At 38.2% G+C, this 26,053-nt stretch overlaps 2 protein-coding genes and 1 long non-coding RNA gene across 4 annotated transcripts in view; 2 read left to right on the top strand and 1 right to left on the bottom strand.

The window, feature by feature from the left end:
- The first annotated feature begins 2,593 nt into the window (after positions 1 to 2,593).
- On the top strand, positions 2,594 to 15,194 carry LOC128510455 (uncharacterized). Its single transcript, XM_053482742.1, has 5 exons — positions 2,594 to 2,674; positions 3,039 to 3,371; positions 12,511 to 12,822; positions 12,987 to 13,152; positions 13,278 to 15,194. Exons 1-5 carry the CDS (start codon positions 2,641 to 2,643, stop codon positions 13,417 to 13,419), a joined length of 987 nt encoding a protein of 328 aa, XP_053338717.1. The 5' UTR covers positions 2,594 to 2,640; the 3' UTR covers positions 13,420 to 15,194.
- A 260-nt stretch (positions 15,195 to 15,454) lies between these two features.
- Positions 15,455 to 22,142, bottom strand: LOC128510457 (uncharacterized). Its single transcript, XR_008356116.1, has 3 exons — positions 21,933 to 22,142; positions 15,726 to 15,773; positions 15,455 to 15,564 (listed from the first exon to the last, which is right to left on the bottom strand). It is a non-coding gene; the product is annotated as an uncharacterized LOC128510457 (long non-coding RNA).
- Positions 16,148 to 26,053, top strand: part of LOC128510453 (C4b-binding protein alpha chain-like) — a 32,912-nt gene continuing 23,006 nt past the window's right edge. The window contains exons 1-3 of one of the 2 annotated variants that reach the window (XM_053482738.1): positions 16,148 to 16,219; positions 24,166 to 24,259; positions 24,458 to 24,646. In XM_053482738.1, the coding sequence (XP_053338713.1) occupies positions 24,202 to 24,259; positions 24,458 to 24,646 (247 nt within the window). In that variant the 5' untranslated portion in view covers positions 16,148 to 16,219; positions 24,166 to 24,201. Of the gene's footprint in view, positions 16,220 to 21,615; positions 21,799 to 24,165; positions 24,260 to 24,457; positions 24,647 to 26,053 lie in introns of those variants that run through there. The other variant, XM_053482737.1, reaches the window with a different exon arrangement.

Below are 26,053 nucleotides of genomic sequence, written 5' to 3'. Positions count from 1 at the left end.
ATGGGATCAAGAACATGCTCAATATTTCTCAATATTTCAGACTTCACAAATTTTTCAGATTTTTTGCACAGATTTTAAATATGCGACCACATATATTATCTGGTCCTTTACTTTTATTCACTCTTACTGAGAGAAAGGCCTTCTGCACATCTCTTTGTTGTATAATAAAGTGCTGTCCACCTGTAAGCTTAATATTCAATTCCCGAATTTGCTTATTAAAATCTAAAACATTAAAACGATTATAAGCTAAATCTAAATCATATCTCATTCTAAAACAACTACTTATGGAGTTTCACAGCAATATTAAATATTAAATAAAAATAATAAAATAAAAATATTAATAAATTAGCTATGTATATCGTCGTGTGTAAAGTACCCGCTTCTTTTAATTCTATATTTTTTTGTGTAAAAACATCATTAAAATCATCTGATCATAGCAAGTCTCAGTATTAAGCAAATGCAAATAAAAAAAAAATGTGGGCCATACAAAGTATCCCTCAAGATTTAATAGCTTGTAGATTCACCTTTAGCAGCAATACATTAATGCACTGGTTTCTGTATAACTTTATCTTTGTGGAGGGATGTTAAACTGTAAAACAAAACGTAAGGTAAAAGTTGACTATGTGAAGGGAATGGATGATGGAATAATGTTAGCATATAAATTAATGTTAGCCACTTTAACATTTTATCTACACTAAAGCTATGCTAGATATCTTGTGGTAACTGAGTAGCCATGTTGCAGCCAGCAGCCAGGCTCTGTCCATTCTGCCCTTTTTATGGATTAGATGGTGACAAGCAGAGCTTCCAGAGTTGAGCTTCAAAACCGCTCTTCAGAAAACCTGTCAGTTTTTATACAATCTATGCCAAAGACCAGTGCATGCGCATGATTATGTTGTATTTACATTGTAATTAACATTTAAACTTAAACTTAAATAGCATACAGATGTTAAGCAGAAGTTTTCAACTTGTTCTGTAGCGCTTGATATTTAATCCCTATTTCTATACCCTACCCTAGACTGGACAGTTGGCCTGGCTTAAAAATACACAAGAGCTACTGTAGCTTTACTTGGTTTAAGACCTTAAAATAGTTAAATACTTTTTACTAGAATTTTGTCTGTGGAGTTTAGTCCCCATGTTTGATGGGTTTCCTCCCACAGTTCAAAGACATGCAAATTAAACAAATTGACGTTCCCAAATTGTATACTGCGTGTGTGTGCGTGTCCTGCAATGGACTGGCACCCTGTCCAGGGTGTACCCCGCCTTGCGCTCTAAGTTCTCTGGAACAGGCTTCAGGCTCCTGCGATCCTGTATACAGGATATGCGGTATTGAAGATGAATGATGACGAAGATTTTTTTTTTTTGAATATTTTATATGTTGTCGTCTACAGTCCTGTTTGTATGGTTGTATAGAATAAAATGAAAATGCATATCTTTGGCACAAACCTGGTGGACTGACAGGCATTGACTAGAGAAGCAGAGAGCAGCTCTGGTGACCGCATCGCTCCTAATGGAAAGAAAGTATAACTCATGAAGAACTTCACGTAGAACTCATGAAGCGGGTACGTTGGATCAACTTTTTAAAAACTTTTAGCAAAACAGAGGGTCTGGAGCTAATAATTGCTGCTCCAGATGACAGTCCTATTTAACTATAACACAAGAATCTACACTACTCACAATAAGTTAGGGATATTGTTATTTACATGAGTGCTTTTCCTATTTGCTCTGAATTTGAATGAAATAAGTAAAAGTTCCCTTTGATATTACTAATAATGTATAAGAAGAAACACCATTTTCATTAGTTTAATATTAATTACACCCAAAATTTTGACAATAACAGGGATAGCCCCAAATAACAAAAATTGACAATATCATTAGAGGGTGTTTCCACTATGTGCCGCAATGACAGCTTGACAGCGACGTCTCATGATCCTCACTAGCCTCATGATGTTGTTCTGAGGCAATGCCACTCTTCCACAAGTGCTACACGCAGTTCTGCCAGGTCACGTGTGGGTGGGGTACGATCATCCAGTCTCTGCTCTCTGCTCTATGGGGTTCAGGCTTAGGGACATTGATTGCCATACCATATGAGGCACTCCAACTTCCTAAAGTCGAGCTGTGACAATTCTGCCATGATGTGGTGGAGCATTATCATCCATGAACAGAAAGTTGGGGGTGTGCTGGCGGAATTGAGGGTTGGTGATGGGTTCTATGATGCCTGCACAGATTGTTTTTCGACAATATTCTAAAAATATTTCTTTGTTAAAAAAAAAGTGATTTTTGTTGTTAACACGCAATTCAAAGCTCTTCATCTACTGGTACAAATTAATCCAGATGTTTTAAAAGGAGAATACCCCATTAAATATGTATTTCTTCATTAGAAAATGTCAACATATTGATTTCTGATTTTGTTTTAATTTGTACTAGTAGATGAAAGGTATTAAATTACATGTAATAACAAATTCCATGCAATTTCTGGATGTTTTTTTATGGTTAGGCATGTATGTAATTTTCTATTTGTTTGTTCTTTGGAACAAGCTGGTCATCTGCAAACGTGTGTGGAAAAAAACGAAGCTGAAACCTCATGTGGGCCTGCATTACATCCTGTTTCTGTGGACTGAGTACTTACAACACATTTAAACAATGAGGGTCCTAAACCTACTGCTTATATTTCATGGTAAGTTGGTTTATCATTTGCTTTAAATTTGATTACACCAGGATGGAAAGCATTTTTCTTGGGTGTGCTAAATTTTAATTTTTAAATATAATATATTTCGAATTTTATCTTTTGTTGCTAAAAGAAAACTGAAAGTCAGTGCACGGCAGCACCTTCATCACCCCTACTTCCTGTGTCCTTATTCTAAGATTTACTATTTTAAACATTGAATTTTTTATGCTTTAGCATCCAGTATTTTATGTATCTTTATCAATATATGGTTATTTCCAACCATTTCAAACTGAATTTAAGAATACTTTGTTTTTCCATATTTGTTAAACCATTTTTCTCTTTCATTGACCATTCATTCAATTTCTTTTTCCAGTTCATGCCCAGCTGCAGTGTGATAAAACCACCATCCATACCACAATTGGAAAGGAGATTAATGTTTTCTGCACTTACAATGCAAAACAGTTCTTATACAGTAAGAAGTACTGGTGCCTTGGGGAGTCCAGAAGCACTTGTGAGGTATTGATGGATACAGATGGATTCACAACACCACGTCTGAGGAAAAAAGCAAGAATATATGAAATAAGGCCCAGAACATTTTATATTCAAATGACAGGAGTCCAGCTGGAGGATACTGGAATCTACTGGGCAGCGATTGACAAAATATATGCTGATATCATGTTTATGATAAAAGTCGTAGTAACAGAAGGTAAGGATTTACTTGTACATATCACACACAACATAGTAAAATAGAACCATGTTAATATTACATGGCTACAAACTACAGAAAAAAGACTATGACCACATTTTGCTGTGTTATCTCACAGGACCGTACATTACCCATTCTAATTTTATTTGTTACATACAGTACACAGCCACACACAGTGTGATATGCAGTGAAATGCTTATACGACCGCCTGTGAGCTAAAAAAAGGGTTTCTCTGCGAGAATGATTTGCACTAGCGAGTACATTCAATAAAAAAAATTGAGTATTAAAATAGAGAAATAAGAATATGAAATAAAAATATTAAACAAATATAAAAAAAAACTTTAAGCTTATAAATTTATAATTTTTATTGTTAAGCAAATAGAAATAAAATAGAAGCATATGAGGTGTTAAGTGTTTAAGTTAGTTAAAAAGCTAGTTGTTAGAAAGCAAGTTAGTAACTATTTAAAGTTATATTTCATTACTTTCATTACACCATCATAATAGTTTTCAATTTCTGAAGATGTGCCCATTATTTTTAATTCTTAACACATAACAGTTTCAGCTTCACTATTTATCGTAAAGCTTTTTTTTAAGTCACAGAGACTTGAATGTGTACATATGAACTGTGCACAAAAATATGGGATGAACAGCATTACATTATAATTTTCAAATGTTCAGAAGGAGCTTCCTCGCTTTACATGGAGAGATAAAAGTGTCGTTCAGGTGCGCTCGGGTTGCACTACACCTATGTATGTGAGAATGTGCATGTGGGAACGATTTATCAATTTGACTTCAAAATAAAACCGTTTAGAGCTGACTCGTCAGAAACAGGCTGGAGCTCAATTATTTTGTTTGCGCTTCTACAGACAATTGTTATAAATATAAGAGAGTGGGAATTTGGAACAATGCCTTTAAAGGGTAGGAAGATGAGTGACTACGTGAGCGTCACGCTTAATGAGTGAGAATTGGTGCTGTAGCTCTGATGGCACTTTGTCATACTTTATATTTTCAAACAGGAAGTGGTGCTGCAGTTATTTATACACAAGGGTGTTCTAAAATAAGTCAGATAAAGAAAAAACAACTGTTAGAGTATATTGGCAAGCAAACCTGTCTCTTCTTTTTTTTACCAACTGGCTTCTCACTGACTGCACACTGTTTCTGTTAAATCACATGGCTACGGTGCAACGGAACTACACAACAGTGATTGACATGAGCATGAGTTGTACACGAGTGATTTACATGAGCCACAGAAGGGGGTGCAAGCTTGGGGGTTTAATTTTCACTTGATCTGACAACAATACAGTAGATATGCCCAGGGTAAGCGGGTAAGAATTAATGTTATGTAAATGTAACAAAATACATTTGCACTTTACAAAGCAGATGGCTGACTTTGTTCTGTGGGAAAAAGAGGAGGAAGTACATTATTTATTAAAATAAGCTGATAAAACAGCATTAAAAAAATTCTTAGCTCATTACTGGGAGCAAGTTAGTTGACGGATAAAATGACCACAGACAATCCTGAGCTCTCGGGCAGACCAGGGATGTTCAGGTCCTTGGGCTTGAACTGCTGTTACAGCATTGTTCAAAAACATTACACGAATCTGTCGCTGCTCCAAGCAGACTATAGCACAAATCAACAGCCACCATAATATCACGATAACATGGTGTTAGCAGACAATGTATGATTTTACTTAGTGACTGTAATCCATTCATTTTAAAGTGTCTGAATACCATTTTTCTATTTCTAGTTCTTTTTTAATGAGTCATATTGTTATTATTGCTATTAAAAATTCATTACATTTTTATTACAAATGTGAGGTTAAGTATATTTAACTAGTGGGCATTTTTGAAGATTTTTGCTTTTATACAACTTGTTTTGGAGCTGCTGTTGTAAGATCATAGTTCAGTTTAGCTCTGTGTAGGCAGTAGTTGGTTGGAGTGATTTTCATTTCAGAGATTTAGCAATTGATAAGCTCAGTTGGCAGTAAGGTTGACATGTTTGATTTCCTTTTTTTTTTCTGGCCAACTGGTTGCCTGTAGTCACCATGATATCCAGATATTGACAAAATATTGACAATATTCTAAAATAGGCTTACAATAGTTTGTCATGGCACTGGTGCACTACTGATCAGAATCTACAACACTAAAAAAGACCCCCCTGCCGCCCCACTAACCCACAGACAAACTGTATATTATGTATTGTTGTTGGACAACAACGTACCTGTTATGGCGGAAAGCGCAGCTTGATCAGGTGTGTTGCGGAGTCTGTTTACTTATGTTAGGTCAGACGCTGAGTGAGGGGAAGTGAGGTGTACATATGTGATATAGGTGTGTGCTCAGAACTTGGGTGTGTCCGGCAGAACTCGGGTGATTGGGAACGGAGGCTGAAGGTGGAGCCTGATATGTTTCCATGACAGAATCAACCCCCCCACACTCCCGAGGGCCGCTGGATCCGTTTCAGGGGTGGACGACCTCTTCCTCTGAGAGCAGGCATTTATGGGTGTTGTTGGTGGAACTCTCTGAGAAGGTTTGGGTCAAGGATGTCTTCTCGTGGGACCCAACTCCTCTCCTCAAGGCCGTACCCCTCCCAGTCTACGAGATATTCGAGGTGACCACCACGACGGCAGGACCTCAGGATTTCTCTCACAGCATAGATTGTTCCATCCTCCAGATTCAGTGCCGGAGGACTCTGTTGCCACTGGAAAACTGAGTGATAGGGTTTTAGAAGTGAGACGTGAAAGGTGGAGTGAATTTTGTATGTGTGAGGTAGACTTAACTTATATATGACGGGGTTGATCTGTTTAAGTATGATAAAGGGACCTATGAATCTGGGACTCAGTTTCTTACAGGGCAGTCAAAGACGGATGTCTCCTGTGGAGAGCCAGACCTTTTGTCCAGGTCGGAAGGTTGGAGTATCTGCTCTCCTCACGTCGGCGATGATGCGTTGTCTTCAAACAGTCCCAAACCCTCTCACTTTCCTGGAACCAGTGGGTCACGGAAGGTACCTCGGATGGCGTTCCGTTTCATGTGAAGAGAGGTGGTTGGTAACCAAATACGCACTGAAAGGGGGTGAGTCCTATAGTGGGTTGCCGAAGTGAATTCTGCGCATACTCGGCCCAGACAATGAACTGGATCCAGGAGTGCTGGCTATCATGGCAAAAGGTACGAAGGTATCTGGTAACTCCTGGATCTTACGCTCAGTTTGCCCGTTACTTTGTCATTGATGTAAATCAAAACATACCGCTTCAGAAACGTTCAAAACACCTCATTCATGTAACCTTGAAATACAGAGGGGGCACTGACTAGACCGTAAGGCATGACCAAATATTCATAATGACCGGTTGGTGTGATGAATGCTGTTTTCCATTCGTCCCCCTCTCGTATTCAGATGAGGTTGTAGGCGTTTTGGAGATCCAGGTTGGTGAAGCCCCTCGTAGTTGTTCCAAAGTCGCTGGGACGAGAGGGAGTTGGTAACTGAATTTTACCATGATTTTATTCAGGGCTCAGTAAACGATACAGGGGCGGAGACCCCTGTCTTTTTTATCACGAAGAAAAAACTCAAAGCAGCAGGGGAGGTGGAAGGTCAAATATACCCTTGTTGGAAAGCCTCCTCAATGTAACCCTTCATGGCTTTCTGTTCAGGAATCGAGAGAATGTACCTGGAAGAAGGTAGATGGCGCAGTTCCATGGCTGATGAGGTGGCAGCTGTGTGGCTCGCCGAGGACAGAACACGTCTCTAAAATGAGAAGAGATCCTGAAATCATTTCAGGATCTCTTCACTATCCCAGGAGATAATGGGTTGGTGCTTGGCGAGCCATGGACGTCCAAGAATGCTTTCAGAGGTGGGATGTTTCAAAACCAGAAATTTGTGTGAAGCCAACTCACTCTCATGTGCAGAAGAGGGGTGGCATAACAAACCAATCCCCAGTCGATGACACAGCGTATCTTGAACTGGGTTGGGTGGAGGATGGGGGATCTCAAGTTGTTGACACAAGGCGGCAGAGATGAGGTTGCTGGCTGACCCCGAATCCAGAAGAGCCTTTACTCTGTAAAAGAGAAAGAAGTAGTATCAAGGACTACATCAGTAGTTAAAGGAGCAATAGGTTTACACAGGTAAGAAATCGGGTTCACCATTGGACGAGGAGGCCGTCGAGTACATGTCAGATGGACATGTCCTTTTTCTGCATAGTAAAGGCAGAGTCCTTGGGTCAGCCGGCGCTGCCTCTCGGTGGGTGTGAGTATAGAGAGTGATTGTGGGTCCACTTGCATGGGTTCTGGAACGGTTTTCACCCCTGTTGGACGGAGAATTGCAGATGGTTCTCGGTGCATGGAGGTTTCGATGGTGCACTCTTGTAGACGGTTGGCGACTTGGATGGAGGTACGGATGAACGGCTCCAATCCCACCGAGTCATTCTGTGCTGCTAGTTGCAGCCTTAGGCATGGATCCAGTCCTTGTCGGAACTTGTCAGGAGCACAGCTTCATTCCACCCACTAGCGGCAGCTAGGGTTCTGAAAGTCAAAACATAGTCAGTAATGGAATTTTCACCCTGGCTGAGTTTCTCGCCAGTGGTGGAAGTGTCAGCCGATTGAGTGAAAACCTCCCGGAAGTTGGTTAAAAATTCATGATAGTCATGTACGACACTGCTGTCCTGCTGCCAAATGCACTGGAGTGCTTTGTCAGTAAGCAGTGAGATTACATACGCTATCTTTGCTCTGTCTAACTGAAACCTGAAAGGCTGCATCTTGAAGGTGTGGGTGCACTGGAGAAGAATTCCATTGCAGTTCTCCGCCTAGCCACTGTAGGGCTCTGGCGCTGAACGTGTGGTGTCAAAGAAGAAGTGGTTGTTGCCTAAAGTAGTGTGGTGGAGTTGAAGACTTGGTGAAGTCGCTCCACCAGTTTAAGTAATGGATCCGGGCCCGTCGGATTCATTGTTATTGGTCTGATCTTTTGTTATGGATAGACAGACTCAAAAGACAATGATCTTTAGAGAACCCAAACAGGCATTTTATTAAAAGTTTGTGATGAGTGGAAACAAATGGATGAATAAACTGGATAGTCTTAACTGTGTGGATAATGGAGCTGGTGGACGGGTGAAGACAAATAGGTGAGACATAGAACATGGAACAAACATGAACCTGGAGACGAGATGTGGAACCAGGAGATGAGACGGGGAACCAGGAAAAGAAACGATACGAAGACGGGAAGCGGAGCTTGATCAGGTGCGTTGCCAACCCACTGCGGAGGTGTGTGTAGTGAGGTGTATATAAGGTGTGCTGATGTGATTCAGGTGTTTGCTCAGAACTCAGGTTCTGAGGGGGGAGTCTGCTGTTTCAGTAACAAATAATTGTAACATACAGTATACAAACCAGATTCCAAAAAAGTTGGGTTACTGTACAAATTGTGACTAAAAACAGAATGCAATGATGTGGAAGTTTCAAATTCCAAAATTTTATTTAGAATACAACATAGATGACATATCAGATGTTTAAACTAAGAAGATGTATTATTTTAAGAGAAAAATAAGTTGGTTTTTAAATTTCATGGCATAAACACATTTCAAATAAGTTGTGACAAGGCCATGTTTACCACTGTGTGGAATCCCCTCTTCTTTTTTATAAAAGTCTACAAACGTCTGGGGACTGAAGAGACAAGTTGCTCAAGTTTAAGAATAGAAATGTCCCATTTTTGTCTAATACAGACTTCTAGTTGTTCAACTGTCTTAGGTCTTCTTTGTTGCATGTTCCTTTGCGCCAATTTTTTTTTTTTATATGGGTAAAAGATCTGGACTACAGGCTGGCCATTTCAGTACCCAGATCCTTCTCCTACGCAGCCATGATGTTGTAATTGATGCAGTATGTGGTCTGGCATTGTCATGTTGGAAAATGCAAGGTCTTCCCTGAAAGAGACAACGTCTGGATGGGAGCATCTGCTGTTGTAGAACTTGGATATACCTTTTAGCATTTCAAGATGTGTAAGCTGCCCATGCCACACGCACTCATGCAACCCCATACCATTAGAGATGCAGGTTTCTGAATTGAGTGCTGATAACAACTTGGGTTGTCCTTGTCCTCTTTAGTCCGGATGACTTGGCGTCCCAGTTTCCCAAAAAGAACTTTTGATTCCCAAAAAGAAATTTTGATTCGTCAGACCACTTTGCCACAGTCCATTTTAAATGACCCTTGGTCCAGAGAAAACGCCTGCGCTTCATGATCATGAAGATATGGCTTCTTTTTTGACCTAAAGAGTTTTAGTTGTCAACGCCGAATAGCACGGTGGATAGTGTTCACCGACAATGTTTTCTGGAAGTATTCCTGAGCCCATGTTGTGATTTCCATTACAGTAGCATTCCTGTATGTGATCTAAGGGCATCCAGTATGGTCTTCAGGCCTTGACCTTTACGCACAGAGATTGTTCCATATTCTTTAAATCTTTGGATGATATTATGTACTGTAAAAGATGATAACTTCAAACTCTTTGCAATTTTTCTTTGAGTGTCAGGAACGAGGTTCTCATCGGCTTCCAAGGGCGGATCCAGATGCAGTTGCAGAGGCAGGGCGTTAACTGTTCTCATGTCGTATGAATGAGTGTGTACGGCCTGAGCCTTGAAATCCGCTGGCGCTGGAACCGTGCCAAGAGCGTGGAGCTGAATTTTAGTTGAGGAGGAGGAGCGCAGGATCAGTGTCGCTGGGTCTGTCAGCAAGGCACCGGTGTGATAGCATGAAGATGAGTCATGGTCAAGAGAGCACGCGTTGGGTGGTAAGCCGTGAAATCCGTGAGCGTAGTTTCTGTGCCGAGACATGAAGATAAGTCGTAGTTGAGAGTGAGCGTTAAGTCAAAGCAGCGAAACCCGTCAGCGAGGCGAACAAATCAGAATCATTAAGCAAAGAGAAAAAACAGGAAAACAGGCAACGTGAAGGCTATCAAAATAAATAGGAGAGAATTGATTTAGGGTACTCAATAATCTGGCGAAGAGGTAGCGCGCTGCGCTTCTTTATAAACTCGAAGAAATCAGCGCTAGATGAGAAACCAGTGTGCAGACGGGGCGGTCCGAGGGCGTGGAGAGTGACATGACAGCGTGGGAACGGAAATGTCAAGGGGCGGAAGCAGTCTTTGATCAACGCGAAAGCACTAAGAGCGTAACACTGAGAAACTCCTTTCTGATATTGCGCTAACATTTTTTGCTGCAGCATTGAGGGGAATTGGTGATCTTCTGCCCATCTTAACTTCTGAGAGACACTGCCACTCTGAGAGGCTCTTTTTATACCCAATCATGTTGCTAATTGACCTAATAAGTTGCAAAGTGTTTCTCCAGCTGATTCTTATATGTACATATACCTTTTCCGGCCTCTTATTGCTACCTGTCCCAACTTTTTTAGAATCTGTAGCTCTCATAAAATCCAAAATGAGCCAATAATTGGCATAACATTTTAAAATGTCTTACTTTTAACATTTGATGTTATCTATATTCTATTCTGAATTAAAAATTGCAATTTAAAACTTCCACTTTATTGCATTCTTTTTTTATCCACAATTTGTACAGTTTCCCAATTTTTTTGGAATCTGTTTTTACAGCTAATCAAAACCAAAAATTCAGTTTTTAAGAAAATTTGAAGATTGTAAAAAAAAGTATCTAATTACGCTAATCAGCTAGTCAACTCAAAACCCCTGCAAAAGTTTTTTGAGCCTTTAAATGTTTTTTCTGTCTGGTTCAGTAGGCAGGCTGTTCACAGAGTGCTGTATACAGTACAAGCACATTAATGGAAAGTTGAATGGAGGGGGAAAATGGTAGAAAAAGGTGCACAAGCAACGGCGATAACTGCAGCCTTGAAAATATTATGAAACAAAGCCCATTTGAAAATTTGGGAGAGATTCACAAGTAGTGGACTGCAGCTGGAGTCAGTGCTTCAAGAGCCACCACACACAGACGGATCCAGTACATGGGCTACAACTGTTGCATTCCTTGTTTTAAGCCAGAGACAACGTCAGAGAAGTCTTACCTGGCCTAAGGACAAAAAGAACCGGACTGTTGCTTAATGGCCTAAAGTCCTTTTTTCAGATGAAAGTACATTTTGCGTTTTGCAGGGCTGTGATTGGTTGAATGGTGAGGTCACATCTGATTGGCTAAAGAGTACGAGTGACCCATGTTGCTGCCAGCAAGGTCTTAAAAATACACACACAAATCCAGGGCGATTCACTCACGAAAGACAATTTTCACACGCACAGTCCCTGATATACTCGTGAATTTTAAACATTCAAAAAGTTTATACACAGTTGTACATCTGTGAATTGTGTTTTGTATTTATATTAATATATATATATATTTATTTTGTGCACGTGAGTTTTTTTCTTCTTTTTTTTTTCGTGCACGTGAATTGGGTTTCACGCATGTGAATTGGGATACTCATGTGTGCATTGTGTCTTTTGTGTCAATTATTAATGAAACTATTTTGCTTCCATAGTTCTTGGTGCACGAGGAATCATTTTCACACATCAACTGACCACCACTTTGTATGCTGTAATCAAAGCTAATGGCGACTGAATGGAATCTTAGCATGTGTGACCTTTTTTGGTCAGAAAGTGTTTGTTTTAGCAAAGTTTTGAAAAAAATCATGATGGCAAAATCTCACTCACTCATCTTTTAAACCGCTTTATTCTATATTCATGGTCACTGGGACCTGGATCCTATTCCAGGAGGCTTAGGGCACGAGGCAGGGTACATCCTGGACAGGGTGCTAATCTACTGCAGGGCACACACACGCGCACACTACAGGCAATTTGGGAATGCCTATTAGCCTAACCTGCATATCTTTGGACTGTGGGAGGAAACCGAAATACCCGGAGGAAACCCACCAAGCAGGGGGAGAACATGCAAACTCCATGCACACAGAGACAGGAATAAAACCTGGACCCTGGAGGTGCAAGGCAACACTGCTAACCACTACACCACCGTGCCACATGGTAAAATCTATTGCTAAACTAAAAATATTTATCCATAGCTTTTGCAATTCAGGATCCCCTTTTATCCATGCCCTGTCCAGGTTAGCCTTACAAAGACGTACTTTACTCGAGTGTATCAGTGCACCATTAAACTCTGTGTAACTGTAACTAGTAACTGTTTGAAATTGTGCTAAATTCCAGAGGCTGTGAGCAGACCACGAGTTTGGTTGGATGGCTCGTCTGTGGTGACGTGCCAGGGACAGCCGGTTCTCCTGCGCTGCCGGACTGAGACGGGCACCAATGTAAAGTACAGCTGGTCCAGAAAGGCAGAACCTCAAGATGTTCTTTTACAGAGCTCGAATGATCTTCAGTTTAGCTGTGCTTTTCTCACAGAGGATGCTCAGTACATCTGTTCAGCTCAGAACGCTGTGAGCAGAGAAGAGAGTAAATCCATTTCCCTTCACCTTTTACAGGCTGGAGAGGAGAACTGCATTTATTCACTCATGTCTGATGGTCAGTCATGTACATAACTACTTATGAGCTTTTAAACATAAACAGCATAGAACAAGTTTAAAAAATGTCATGTTTATGCTTTTTTTTTTAAAAAAGATTTCTAATATAACTCACTTATATTCTAGTGCATTTTTGTAAAGTATTAATCTGTCATTGTATCTCAGAGCTTGAAAGTTATGACTGCAAGACAACAACAGCATCACCAGTGATAACGACCTTCACCACTGTGGAAGTTGCAACCTCAGAGTTCGCCATGCGGACCAGTTCAGATGAAAATCAGTCAATATGTAGCAATCAAACCCAGAACTGTAATGGAAACATCTTTATCAGGTTTGAACATGATCATACAATTAAACATTTTGTTGTATAGCAGACATGAAAGCTAAAAATATCTGTAGATGTTTCAATAATGCAGAATAATTTTAGAAATGTTGTTTAAATGTTTGTATTTTCAGGTCATGGTCAGGAATGCCTCTGTGGTATCACATTGTACGCTGGCTTCTCTTCATTGCTTTGGTCATCACCTTTGCATTCATGTGCTCATGCATGCAGACCAGCAGAGGGCATGGCATACAACACAAACAAATTTATAGATAGAAAGAGTTTGCACAAATGAAGTTCCAACTTCTTCAAATTTAATTTTTTACACTTACATCAATGTCTGGTCTACCTCTCTACTACACAGTGTTACTGTGCAACAAAATACTATTTATTTTTTGCGCATTTAAAAAAAAAGTCCTACTGTTTTGGGCCACCATGGCAAATATCTTGTATTTAGTAATAAAATGTATTGCTTTTGCCAAAAGGTGTTTTAATTTTAGTATAAAAGTACCAAGTCAAATAGGAACTTTTGTTTGTGCAGAATAACAGAATACAGTTACAGTATAAGAGTAAAAACCACCTTACTTTCTAATACACTAATGCTTAGAGTTCCACTAGTGCTTGGATACTATCAAGGTAGAAAGTTTTATCAGTATGCCAGAGCCATGATCAGACTGCCTGCTTCATATCTGAAACCCAGGCCTCCCAGGAACCCCTTTAATGTCCCATGTGGAAACAGTGTTTAATGGCCCAACTGAGTTCCTGTAATGTGGAAATGTCAATAGCATTTCCACAGACCCATGCATCACTTCCGCAAGCTGTCAAGAGGTTATGTCAGTTTTTAAGGATCAGGAGTTCCACTTGCTGAATGTTTACAGGAATGACTACAGTGGGCTCCAAGCCACCTCGGCCAGGATTGTCATCCAAATTTTTAATTGCAGCTAAGAGACTCATCACCGGACTGTGCTTAAAATCTTCTGTTAATGTCAATCCTTGTTTGACATCTGTCATGGGATTGGACAAAAAGTTTTGTGCTATATTACTTAATTTTATATTTCATTAAAACTGACATTGTTTAAATGTTAATTTAGAAAAATATAAATGCTGCCATAAATGAACACTGTGAGGTAAAGTATCCACATCACCCAATGTAGTAACTAAAGTTTCATAAAGAAGACACCCATAATTGCACTTTTATTTAATGCAGTGATCATAATGCCCTTAAGTTCCATGTAGACAGTATACATCAGGTAGTAAGGATGATTCCTGTATTTTACAATACTGTTTCCTGTATAACTTTATCTTTGTGAAGGAATTTTGAACTGTAGGACAAAATGTAAAGTAGACGTTGATTATGTGAAGGGTATGGATGATGGTGTAATGTTAGCATATAAGTTAATGTTAGCCACTTTATAATTTTATCTAAGCTAAAGCTAAGCTAGCTATCCTGTGGTAACAGAGGTAAGCAGCCATGTTGCAGCCAGCAGCCAGATTCTGTCCATTCTGCCGACTTTTATGGATTAGATGGTGACAAGCAGAGCTTTCAGAGTTGAGCTTCAAAACCACTCTTCAGAAAACCTGTCAGTTTTTATACAATCTATGCCATAGACCAGTGCACGTGCATGATTATGTTGTATTTACACTGTAATTTGCACATAGAGCTAGCTATATTTGTTTTGAGATCTTTAACTAGTCAAATACTTTATCTAAATCAGAAGGTTTGTTCAGTTTAGTATATGTGTCTTTGGCTTTGACTGTACGAGCCAATATTAAAAGCACAAAGAATTGATTGATTCACTTGCAGGAACAAACCTCATTATATTAAAAAAAGGGATAATTTATCATCTGTGGACAAAGGGTGGCTTAAATACCTTTGATCTAGTACATCCAATATTTTATTTAAAACAAAATGAATACAAAATTGTGTTAACAACAAAAAAAAGTATGTCATAGATTACATTTAGGCATTTGTCAGACATTTAGGCATTTGTCAGACGCTCGTATCCAGAGCGACTTACTTTTTTTTTTAATTTTTTTTTATTTCATGACACATCTGAGCATTTAAGGGTTAAGGGCTTTGCTCAAGGGCCCAACAGTGGCAACTTGGTGGTTGTGGGGTTTAAACCTGGGATCCTCCGAACCGTAGTCCAATGCTCTAATGCAGATTGTTCCTAATGGGTGGAGGTTTCAATTCCCACCTCAGGTCTGTGTACATGGAGTTTAGTCCCCATGTTTGATGGGTTTTCTCCGGGTGCCGTGGTTTCCTTCCACAGTCCAAAGACATGCAAATTAAACAAATTGACGTTCCCAAATTGCCCATTGCGTGTGTGTGCGTGCTCTGCAATGGATTGACACCGTGTCCAGGGTGTACCCCGCCTTGTGCTCCGAGTTCCCTGGAACAGGCCCCGGGCTTCTGCGATCCTGTATACAGGATATGTGGTATTAAAGATGAATGATGACAAAGATTTTTTTCTTTTGAATTCTTTATATGTTGTGGTCTATAGTCCTGTTTGTATGGTTGTATAAAATGAAATGAAATAAAATAAAAATGCACATCTTTGGCACAAATCTGGTGGACTCACAGGCAATGACTAGAGAAGCAGAGAGCAGCTCCGGTTACCACATCACTCCTAATGGAAAGAAAGTATAACTCATGAAGCCGGTAAGTTGGATCAACTTTTTAAAAACTTTTAGCAAAACAGAGGGTCTGAACAACTGGAGCTAAGAACAGCTGCTGCAGATGACAGTCCTCTTTAACTATACCACAAGAATGTATATACCTCAAATCTCTGTTCTTATATAAATGTAAATACTATTAGATTTGGTAGATCTTTCATTATACAACTGTTGGCCATGAGTCTCTTCACACGCTTTAGTTTCTACTTTCCTCATTTATATGCTTTCTTCATTCTTTGTGATTTCAAAATGTACCCATTGCATTCTAAACCCGCCCCCCCGCCAAACCTAACACACTGACCAATCAGCAATCAGAAGCGTCTATTTTCTCTCTCTCTCCCTGCCAGCCAATCACCAGCAGTCTAGTAGGAAGTAAACAGTGTTCTTGCCAGACAGACATGTAAGTTCATAGTACGTTTGATATACGTTTCCTAATTCTACTTAAGGTTCTTGGATATAAATGTAATATTAATTTATATATAATATTCATTTTTAACTTCCGCTTGATCCACATATTCCACGCCTACGTTTCAGAGCCTGTTGTAATGCAAGCTGCAGGCACATATACGTATCCGAACAGAAAGAAACAAATGCATGTTTGGGTGATATTGTCACTACGATAGACAAGGTGGGCAAAGTGGGAAAAGGACGCGTTATTTCTGTTTTACATTTAAACAAAGATTTTCGCAGTAAATTGTGTTGTTTTGCTGGTTCCTGTAATATTCATGCTGTCCTTTTGTCCCGCCCACCAAGTACTATGATAGGCCAACGTGTCATACGTGAGCTCTGATTGGATAGCTGTATATAGGCGTCCTAAGAGATTGCCTGTACAGAGTGAGAGTTAAATGGGTGGGTCTTTTTAATGTACATGTTTGTAGGAAATAATATGAAAATCTTTTTTTTTTTTTTTGGGTGTTGCTTATTGTAGGGCTGCTTACCCAGAGTGTCAGTTCCTTGTCCTCTGTAGTGTGTGTGTTTCCTTTTATACCGTTACATACTATTTATGTTGGATTAATTTCTCCCAGAAGGTTACTGACCAGTCATGACTGATTTCTTAATGTTATACATATAATACAGAAAATGAGTTATACCAAAAAAAAGCTACTTATTTGTTTATGCCCCATGGGAGTGACCAATCTATAACAGTGCCAAAACAGCATACAGAATCACATGAACTTGCCACGAAACATTTGATCTGAATTAAAACTTCTTATAGCATTTACACTGCTTGAAATTTTAGACACCGCAGTTTATTGTGCTTGTATATTTCAACTGAAAATGTAATTCAAGCATGTAAAATTCAATGCAAAAATATTGACCTCACTAAATTGCTGTTCAAATACAATCTTCATCATTCAGTAAGATTAGGCAGGAATTGCGTGCTGTGAAGAGAACAAACCATGGGTGAGTAAAATGAGTTTTATTAATTAACAGGGCAGTACGAGTTATTTTATTTTATTGTAAAAAAAAACAACAACAAAAAACAGTATATTAAAATAACTCGTACTGCCCTGTTAATTAATAAAACAAATTTTACTTACCCCTTGGTCAATTCTCTTCACAGCATTTTAATACTTTTTTAATACTATTTTTTTCAACCTGAATTTGTGAGGCTGAAAAAAAATGTAGATTGTATTTTTAACAAATTAATATATTTTTGAACAGCAATTTAGTAAGGTCAATATTTTTGCATTGAATTTTACATGCTTGAATTACATTTTCAGTTTAAATATACAACCACAATAAAATGCAGTGTCTAAAATTTCAAGCAGTATAAATGCTGTAATTTTTTTTTTTATTCAGATCAAATTTCAAAGCAGAAAGTTCAAACTGCTTTTTTGTGACATTTTTTTTTTCAGTTCATGTGATTCAGTATGCTGTTTTGCTTTGAGGAATTTCGCCATTGTTATACTTCTGTAAATCTTACTTCCCTAAAAAAGTTGCTGACTTCAGCTGTTTTGAAAGTTGATTTTATATGTGCCCCCAAAATGGCCATTTTCCAGTGTTATAGGGTCTTTCTTTAAACAATAATCATTTAAAATGCAAATAATTAATATTTTTTTTAGTATTATCTAAATCAGCCAAGTTTTATCTGATTGACAATAAAGATCATTAGAAGATTTAAATTTTAAAAAGTTAAACACGCTACATAAAAGGGCATGAAATTGTATTTAGCAAAAAGGTTCTTTTTATCTGATAAATATATAAATGTGTATGCATATTTACAGTAAAATTTTGCATGGATTATGAGAAAAGTATTAAGTATTATGAAAAATGGTGTAATATGATCTGAAGGCTAACTTTTTCATTTACTGTATGTGAGGGACTTTTTAGCACCAATACCATGTTTTGGATATTTTTGAACATTAATCAACCAGTGGCTCCTTAAACAACGCATTGTTCTCACTTCTGAGGCAGAATATGATAGATTAATCTTACTGATACATGGACGATGTAGATACCATGCATTTGTATAAAACGGGACATTTTTAGGACATTTTTGAATTTCTATCAAACGTGAGCAATTCGAAGAGTGCACGAATTCTATGACCATTACGGCACTCCAGTTCTCCCAGTATATCACAGGGGGTGTTAAGCAAATTAGTATGTGGTGCTTATTTGTATGTTTCAAATCTTTAATGCTTTTATTTATGCTGTTGTTATGTATTTATTATTGTTTTTTGCAATTTGCCATGTATTAATAATACAGAGCTATAATTTTTAGTTAATATGGCGGTTATTTTTTTTTACTCACCGTTGTTGTAAATTGTATCATGTTTAATTGGTCCATGAAGCAAGTACAACGATATGTTTATGTATCTACATTTTATTATAGTGAGATCGAAATGTTTTTAATAACGTGCGCAGTGCCCTTGTCATAAGGCGGGGCCCTAGGCAACTGCCTGTATTGCCTGTTGAACGGGCCGGCACTGGGTGTGTGTGTATGTGTGTGTGTATGTATCTCATAGGTGTGTGTGTGCGCAGAAAGTTTGATAGTGTGTGTGCATCTTATACAGTAGGTGTGTGTGTGTGTGTGCGCATTTCATATGTAGTTTGAGCACTTAGTAGTGTGTTTATATATAATATATAGAGGTTGGACAATGAAACTAAAAGGTTTTCCATTTTCCATTGTCCACAGCCCAAGATTTTCGCTGCTGGTACCATTGAAACCGACGTTTGTCATTGGCATGAGAGACCAAAGGTTTGGCTATAGCAGCCCGGCCATGTACATTGTAGGGAATATTTAATTTTTACTGTGTTTCATGATATTCTGTGTGCATGAGAACAGAGCGTTTTCTCTATCTTTGACCTCAACACGCTGCATTATCAAAAAAACACATTCCTTAGTATAGTTTATGTTCAGGGTCGTAAAAATGCTGACGGCATATAAATGCAGAACTACTTCCAAGTTTTCTGTTCTTCTTCACGTTATCTTTTATAAACATTCCAGACCAGATGTAACCGCTCCTGGACCCTCCTTTTTGGTGCTTTCTGTGTGTGGGTGCCTATACTCCTGTTCTCCACAATAAACTTTGAACATCTCACTGAGCACTGACTTGTGTGTTGCGTCCTTGCGTCCACAATTAGTCGTGTTGGATGTGGTTTGTCCTTCTTGGTGGTATGCTGACATTACCCTGCATAACGTGGCTCTTGATATATCACAAAGACTTTTGGTTTTGGTCACAAATGTGCCAGTGAGACGCGCACCAACAATTTGTCCTCTTTTGAGCTCTGATATGTCACCCATAATGTTATGTGCAATGCAATATTTTAAGCAAAACTGTGCTATTACTCTGCTAAATAAACCTTCACACTCTGCTCTTACTGGTGGAATGCGCAATCAATGAAGATTGACCACTAGGCTGCTCAAATTTAGCCATGAAACCTCCAACACCAAAATGGACAGTGTTTCAGTTTCATTGTCCTGTATATATACTCAGCAAAAAAAGAAACGTCCTCTGACTTTCTACTGTTTTTACTTTCAGTAAACTTAATGTGTAAATATTTGTATGAACACTAAAAGAGTCAACACCATAAGACATAAACTAAAAATGTTTCACAATGTGTCCCTGAATGAAGGGAGGCTCAAAATCAAAAGTACCAGTCAGTATCTGGTGTGGCCACCAGCTGCTTGAAGTACTGCAGTGCATCTCCTCCTCATGGACTGCCTATTGCGGACAGTCTGAGCACTGATGGAGGGATTGTGTGTTCCGGGTGTGACTCTGGCAGTTGTTGTGGCCATCCTGTACCTGTCACGCAGGTGTGATATTCGGATGTACCGATCCTGCGCAGGTGTTGTTACACGTGGTCTTCCACTGCGAGGATGATCAGCTGTCCTTCCTGTCTCCTTGTAGCGCCGTCTTAGGCGTCTCACAGTGCGGACATGGCAATTTATTGCCCTAGCCACATCAGCAGTCTTCATGCCTCCCTGCAGCATGCCTAATGCACGTTCACGCAGATGAGGAGGGACCCTGGGCATCTTTCTTTGGGTGTTTTTCACAGTCGGTAGACAAGTCTCTTTAGTGTCCTGCGTTTTTAAAACTGTGACCTTAAATGCCTACTTCCTGTAAGCTGTTAAGGTCTTAACGACCATTCCACAGGTGCATGTTAATTACATGATTATGGTTAATTAAACATGCATGGAAAACATTGTTTAAACTCTTTACAATGAAGATCTGTAAAGTTATTTGGATTTTTTTTTTTATTGTTGAAATATACAGTCCTAAAAAAGGGACATTTCTTTTTTTTGCTGAGTATATATATATATATAATATATACACGCACACATACATTAAAGATTATATATGTATATGTACATAAAGTGTACATAAAGTGTGTGACTGTTACATATACAGTATGTGAATGCAAGTGTTTGATGTGTGTGCATGAGTGAAGTCTGATTTCAGTGTTTTGTGGTTAGAGCTGGGTTGTGATGATTATGATCAATTTTATATTACAGGAGTTCTTGCTCAAAGAAACAAAATTTATCTTATGAATACATCTCATGAAGGCAGGAGCCCCTCAAGCTAATAATAATCTGTTAAGTAGCAGAGCAAACACGTGCATTTCCCATACCACACCCATGACCCAAAGCCGAACTATCAAATTTCCACACCCTGAAAAACTGAGTAACAAGAAGTGACTAACTAAAGTCAAGATATAACAAGCCATTATAGACAGAATGTTGGTTTTAGACATATAACCTTTTTGTTCGGATTAAGAAAATAATGATGTTTCGTTGTTTAATAAGTGCAAGGCCATAAGTTGAATACTAGTTTATATCTTTTTAATAAATAAATGCAGTATATAGTATTTTAGTATATACAAATTTTATATCGATTACAAGATCTTGACGCCTTGACAAAACAATTGCTGGTAAGTGTAATTAGAAAGTGAAATCCCGCATATCTGAAGTGTTTTCATGTAAACTGTAGTCAGTTTAGTCCTAATCCTGAAATCTATAACTTAAATAAAATGCAAAAATGTGCATTGTACCTCAATTTGTAGCTATATAGTGCACTTTAAAAACACTTGACTAAAAAAAAATTATTTAACCTTTTTTTTTTTTTTTTACAAGCAAATGGAGAAGTCATGTCTTCATTTATTAAGAGACAGAACGTGCTGTTCTCAGAATACTAACTGCACTTTACACTCGGCTCATCCCACCAGCACCAGCACGAGCCCTTCTCCTTCCTGTTTGAGCATTATTCCTTAAATTATAGCAGTCAGTCAGGATTGTTGTACACTGAAATTTTACTTATTTATTTATTACTTGATTTATTTATTGTATTATATGAGCTAGAAAGACTTCTGTAGTCCTTTAGCTCTGTAACAAACACTTCTGCGTCTGTAGCATGCAGCAGGGGGCTTAGTTTCGTTTTCCGGAAAGGGGCGGAGCCAAACTTCCTCTGACGTCATATCCCACGGGGGAGTAAAAAGTGAGGCAGTTAAAATTAACGGAGCAAGCAGCGGATAGCGGTGAGATATTTCAGTTATTGTAACTGTCTTTACACTAAACAGTGAGACTGAGCTTATTGTTTGTCGTAAGATTAATTGGAATGTGTTTAGTTTTACCTGTTTACTTTTCCTGTTTGGTTTGTAGATTAACTCACATTATTCTGTTCTCTTTGACTCCGGTCCTTAACGTTCGTTTAGGTGTGGATTCTCCGCCAGTCGGTCATTTTATAGAGACAGTAAAGTAGACATTGACGTTGTGGTGAATTTGCGGTGACATTGTGTTTACACCCCGCGCTGTGAGTCTCCTGCTGGTTTGAGTGTAACTGGTAGTGAGCATAAGGCTGGGTTTTTTGTCATGATGCAATATGTTTTTTTTTTTTTTGTGTTTAACTCGTGTTTGTTTTTAAGCAAGATCAAAGATTAAAGCAGATCTTTTTTGATCTTCTGAAAATAAATCAAACCCTGTGATGTGTAATGAATACTGTAGGTCTGTGGGTGGGAACTGGTGAAGCTGAAGGAGTAACAGGACATTCAAATGCTAAATGTTTTTTGGGTGGCTGGAATTGGGGAAAATGCTTTTCGCAATACGAAATTTCACCTGGAGAGCTCACCACTGGGACAGATTAAGTTTGCATGCCGAGGCCTCCATTGTCCTCCACGGTTTCTAGTTGGATTACAGAGGTTACTAGATGATTGATGGAAGTAGTAGAATATTTCATTTATAACTGCAAAAGAGAAATCAGGCCTATAAGTAAATGAATGAATGAATGAATGAAAACCCCCAAAGAAGTATAAATAGCCCTGAACAGCTACAGCTGACAAAGTTCAAGAAAGCAGAGACATCCATGTTATCTGAGTGGACTGACGAAACCTACGTTCACATTACAGACCACATTTTTCAATTCTGATTTTTATTTATTAATTTATCTGGACAGATTGGATTAACATGTCATGGCAGTTCACATTCATAATTAAGAATTTTTCATTTTTTATTATTTTTTTTATCTGACACTGATGTGGATGTGTCTGTCCTCTGAAATGGCACATATGGGCACATCGACACTTCTGTCCATGTAGGCTTTCCTGCAGTTTAACTTGGACAGATGCACAGCCTCAGTTACAGACTAAATCACACATTTCACTTTCTTGCCACTGACTACTTTCTCCACTGTCCTCTACTGTTGAAATAAAACGCCCACATCGACTGATGTCAGCGAGCGCTCTACGCATGCACAGAGGCAAAATGTCACATAAATTCGGATGTGACTCTTCTCATTTAAGTCGCATGACCAAATATTCGATAAATATTTGATTAAGGACCACATACAAAGGTGACTCAGATTTGAAAACCATCAGATTGGTACGTTTAGACAGCCATACAGAATCAGATTTTAATTACTCCATGGAGTAATGTTACAGAGCGAATGTCATTTCTTTCCAGCCACAGTCTGTGGTTGTTAATGCCATTTTAGTGGGACTTCTGCTTAATTATGGAGAAACTTTACTGCAACACTTACTTCTTCCTGAAACACACGAGGAACAACTGAAATTATTATAATTAGATTACTTGTCATTCTTTGTGAAAGACTTTTTCTAGAAAGAAGTTTCTAGAAAACAATATATTTTTTGGTAAAAATCAAAAGTCTGTGTATACTGTAGTCATTCCTATTGGGCAAGGATTATAAGGGGCCTTAATCCTTTTTCTAAAAGGACCCACCTACTGAAATTCTCTTAAGAATATCAGAACTTGTGCTAACACCTAACTGTCGATCCTGAGGCAGCTTCCCTTTTCCAGAACCCTCCACTTATTTCTTACTGGCAGGACAGAGATATCAAAGACCTGTTTATTAGGTGTAAATTAAATGATCAGAGGATAGAATCTGTGGTACAGTATGCTGGTACCCTGTGTGACCCTTGTAGTTGTTTTACTTGCAGATTTATTAATACAGCTCCTAAAACCGTAGGCTCTAAAGGATGTTTTTTTCTACCCATTACTTCCCGTGCTTTACCACAGGGTTTTGATTTCATATAACTATACAGTACATCAGTGTTGAATTTGTCTTTGATAGATGTTCATTGGAGCTTTCAGTATGTGTCCTAAAGATGTGCTGGTACAAGTAAAGGAGGCGATCATTAGGTTAGGGAGAGAGAGCGCGCACAAATTTTAGGAGTGGCTAAATAAAAAAAAAAAAAACATTGGCACATTCTTAAGAAGATGGAATGTACTGACAAGCTCAGTAATTCCAAAGGCCTGGAGGGCATCAGAATACAAAAATGGAGTTTAGATACAGAGTTTGAAAAAATTGTCGCTGTCTAAATATTTATGGACCTCCTGGTGCTTCAAAACTTTATATATTAACACAACTAATTCATATATTTTATTTAAAGGTAATACCACCTGGTGTCCGATAGTTACAGTTGAAGATGTTGCGCTGCATGGTCATCCTCTCTGTGCTTCTCATGACTGCAGCAAATGTCCGAGGTGAGGTCTGATTTACATATCATTAGCTATAACAGCTGTCAATTCCCCTACTTCCATATACTGTTTAATTGTACTACATGTTAGATGAAAATCTTTGAAAGACATATAGAGTCCAAAGTTCAGGCCATGCATATGATATTTGGATTTGATGTAATAATATATTTTCATAATATGTCTGATTTGTTTTGATCTGCTCAGCACAATGTGAGATACCTGTCGTTGGGGAAAACCGGATTTTAACTGATGAATCAAACAAACCACCTTTTCTTGATGGCTCCACTGTAAAGTTCAAATGTGCCACTGGATATTTGCCAGCGAGATCATCGGCCTCCAGAACAATCACCTGCACCGGAACCCAGTGGAGCGACCTTGAACTTCAGTGCAAGAGTAAGTACTGCAAACATCTTTTTGGATTGAGATTAAAATACTCATTAGGTTAAATGACTGTTGGACGTTATGATAAAAATATCATCTAACGATTCTTAACAATGTGTGTGAGAGAGAGGCTGGAAACAGCATAATGTAGGTCATAACAGATTGTCTTTCAGATTTTCCACCACGATAACCAATTAAAATGCATGATGAGTTGTTTATAGTTAAATTAAATATTTCAGTCATTGGCAAATCTGAAAAGATTGTATTGTAAAAAAGTGGGAAAAAAAAGTATGGTAAGTTTATTAAATCTGAGCATGCCAAATCATACGTAAGTGTACTTGCATCCAGAGTAATGACTAGTATACAGTACTTAAAGTTAGCTATTTTTGAACAACTCATTTTGTACTAAGTGTATTTAAGTAGTAATTTAATTGTACAAAAGCACAATTTTAGGTATATAAAGTGTCCTTCTATGTGCTAAAGTGGAACAAATTTACGTATACTTAGTACACTTAAAGAAAATGGCTTTTTATGTACTACTGTACATAACCTGACACAGTAATTAATGAAATTAAAGTATATCTTTAATGTACTGTATTATAAGTCCATTACAGAAATTCTTTTTTACTGCGTTACAAATACATAAGTGAATTTGTAACACATGACCAAGAATGTATTCTTACTGCAGTAACATCCTGTTTTACTTTTAGCCAATTCCACATACTGAAAAAGTACACTTTCTGATTAATAAAAATGTATTTTATAACATATAGTACACACAATCACCTACACTACTGTATTGCAAATGTGTTACAAGTACACTAATGAGAGTGTTTTAGAATCTTTTTATAAAATCCTTTTTAAATGCTGAATGCATTTTCTACCCTATAACAAGTTTTCATTTTCAAAAGATTTCATTTCCTTAAGCTTACAAAATAGTAATATTATTATTATTATTATTATTATTATTATTATTAACAGTACTATAGTGTATTTGTCTTCAACAAGCCTTCAGGTTGTCTAATGAACACATACAAAACAAAATGTAAACTGTTGATTGACAAAGACAGGCATCATTATTGGAATATACTGCATTAGTTCAAACCTGGTGCATTGATTTTAGCTGTTGGAAAGGGACTTGGCGAAACAGGCCGAAAGCTCTGAAGCATAATACTAAAAGCAAAGTACATAATATTTATCACTAACACAATCGACAATAATAATTTAAAGTATTTACTTAATTTCAAAACTAGCAAAAACCATAAAACTTCCCTATGCCGATGCATGCAATGATTTATCTTCCAGCCATTACGCAATCGTAGCTTTGTAATGTTGAGTGCATGCAAGAGTCAGAGTTCAAACACACATACTGTACAGTAAATGTAAACTTGAAGGCACAAAAGTGAGTTTTAGCACTCA

The sequence above is a fragment of the Clarias gariepinus genome, chromosome 22 (genome assembly GCF_024256425.1).
Source record: "Clarias gariepinus isolate MV-2021 ecotype Netherlands chromosome 22, CGAR_prim_01v2, whole genome shotgun sequence".
NCBI classification, from domain to species: domain Eukaryota; kingdom Metazoa; phylum Chordata; class Actinopteri; order Siluriformes; family Clariidae; genus Clarias; species Clarias gariepinus.
Note: the sequence above shows the minus strand (reverse complement) of the source record. Positions and strands in the feature narration are given on the sequence as shown.

Bases quoted from the DNA above. Each gene is read 5' to 3' on its own strand.
- LOC128510455 (XM_053482742.1), top strand. From the start codon at position 2,641: ATGAGGGTCCTAAACCTACTGCTTATATTTCATG. The intron at 2,675-3,038 runs GTAAGTTGGTTT...TTCTTTTTCCAG, and splicing joins CCTACTGCTTATATTTCATG to TTCATGCCCAGCTGCAGTGT. The intron at 13,153-13,277 runs GTTTGAACATGA...TTGTATTTTCAG, and splicing joins AATGGAAACATCTTTATCAG to GTCATGGTCAGGAATGCCTC.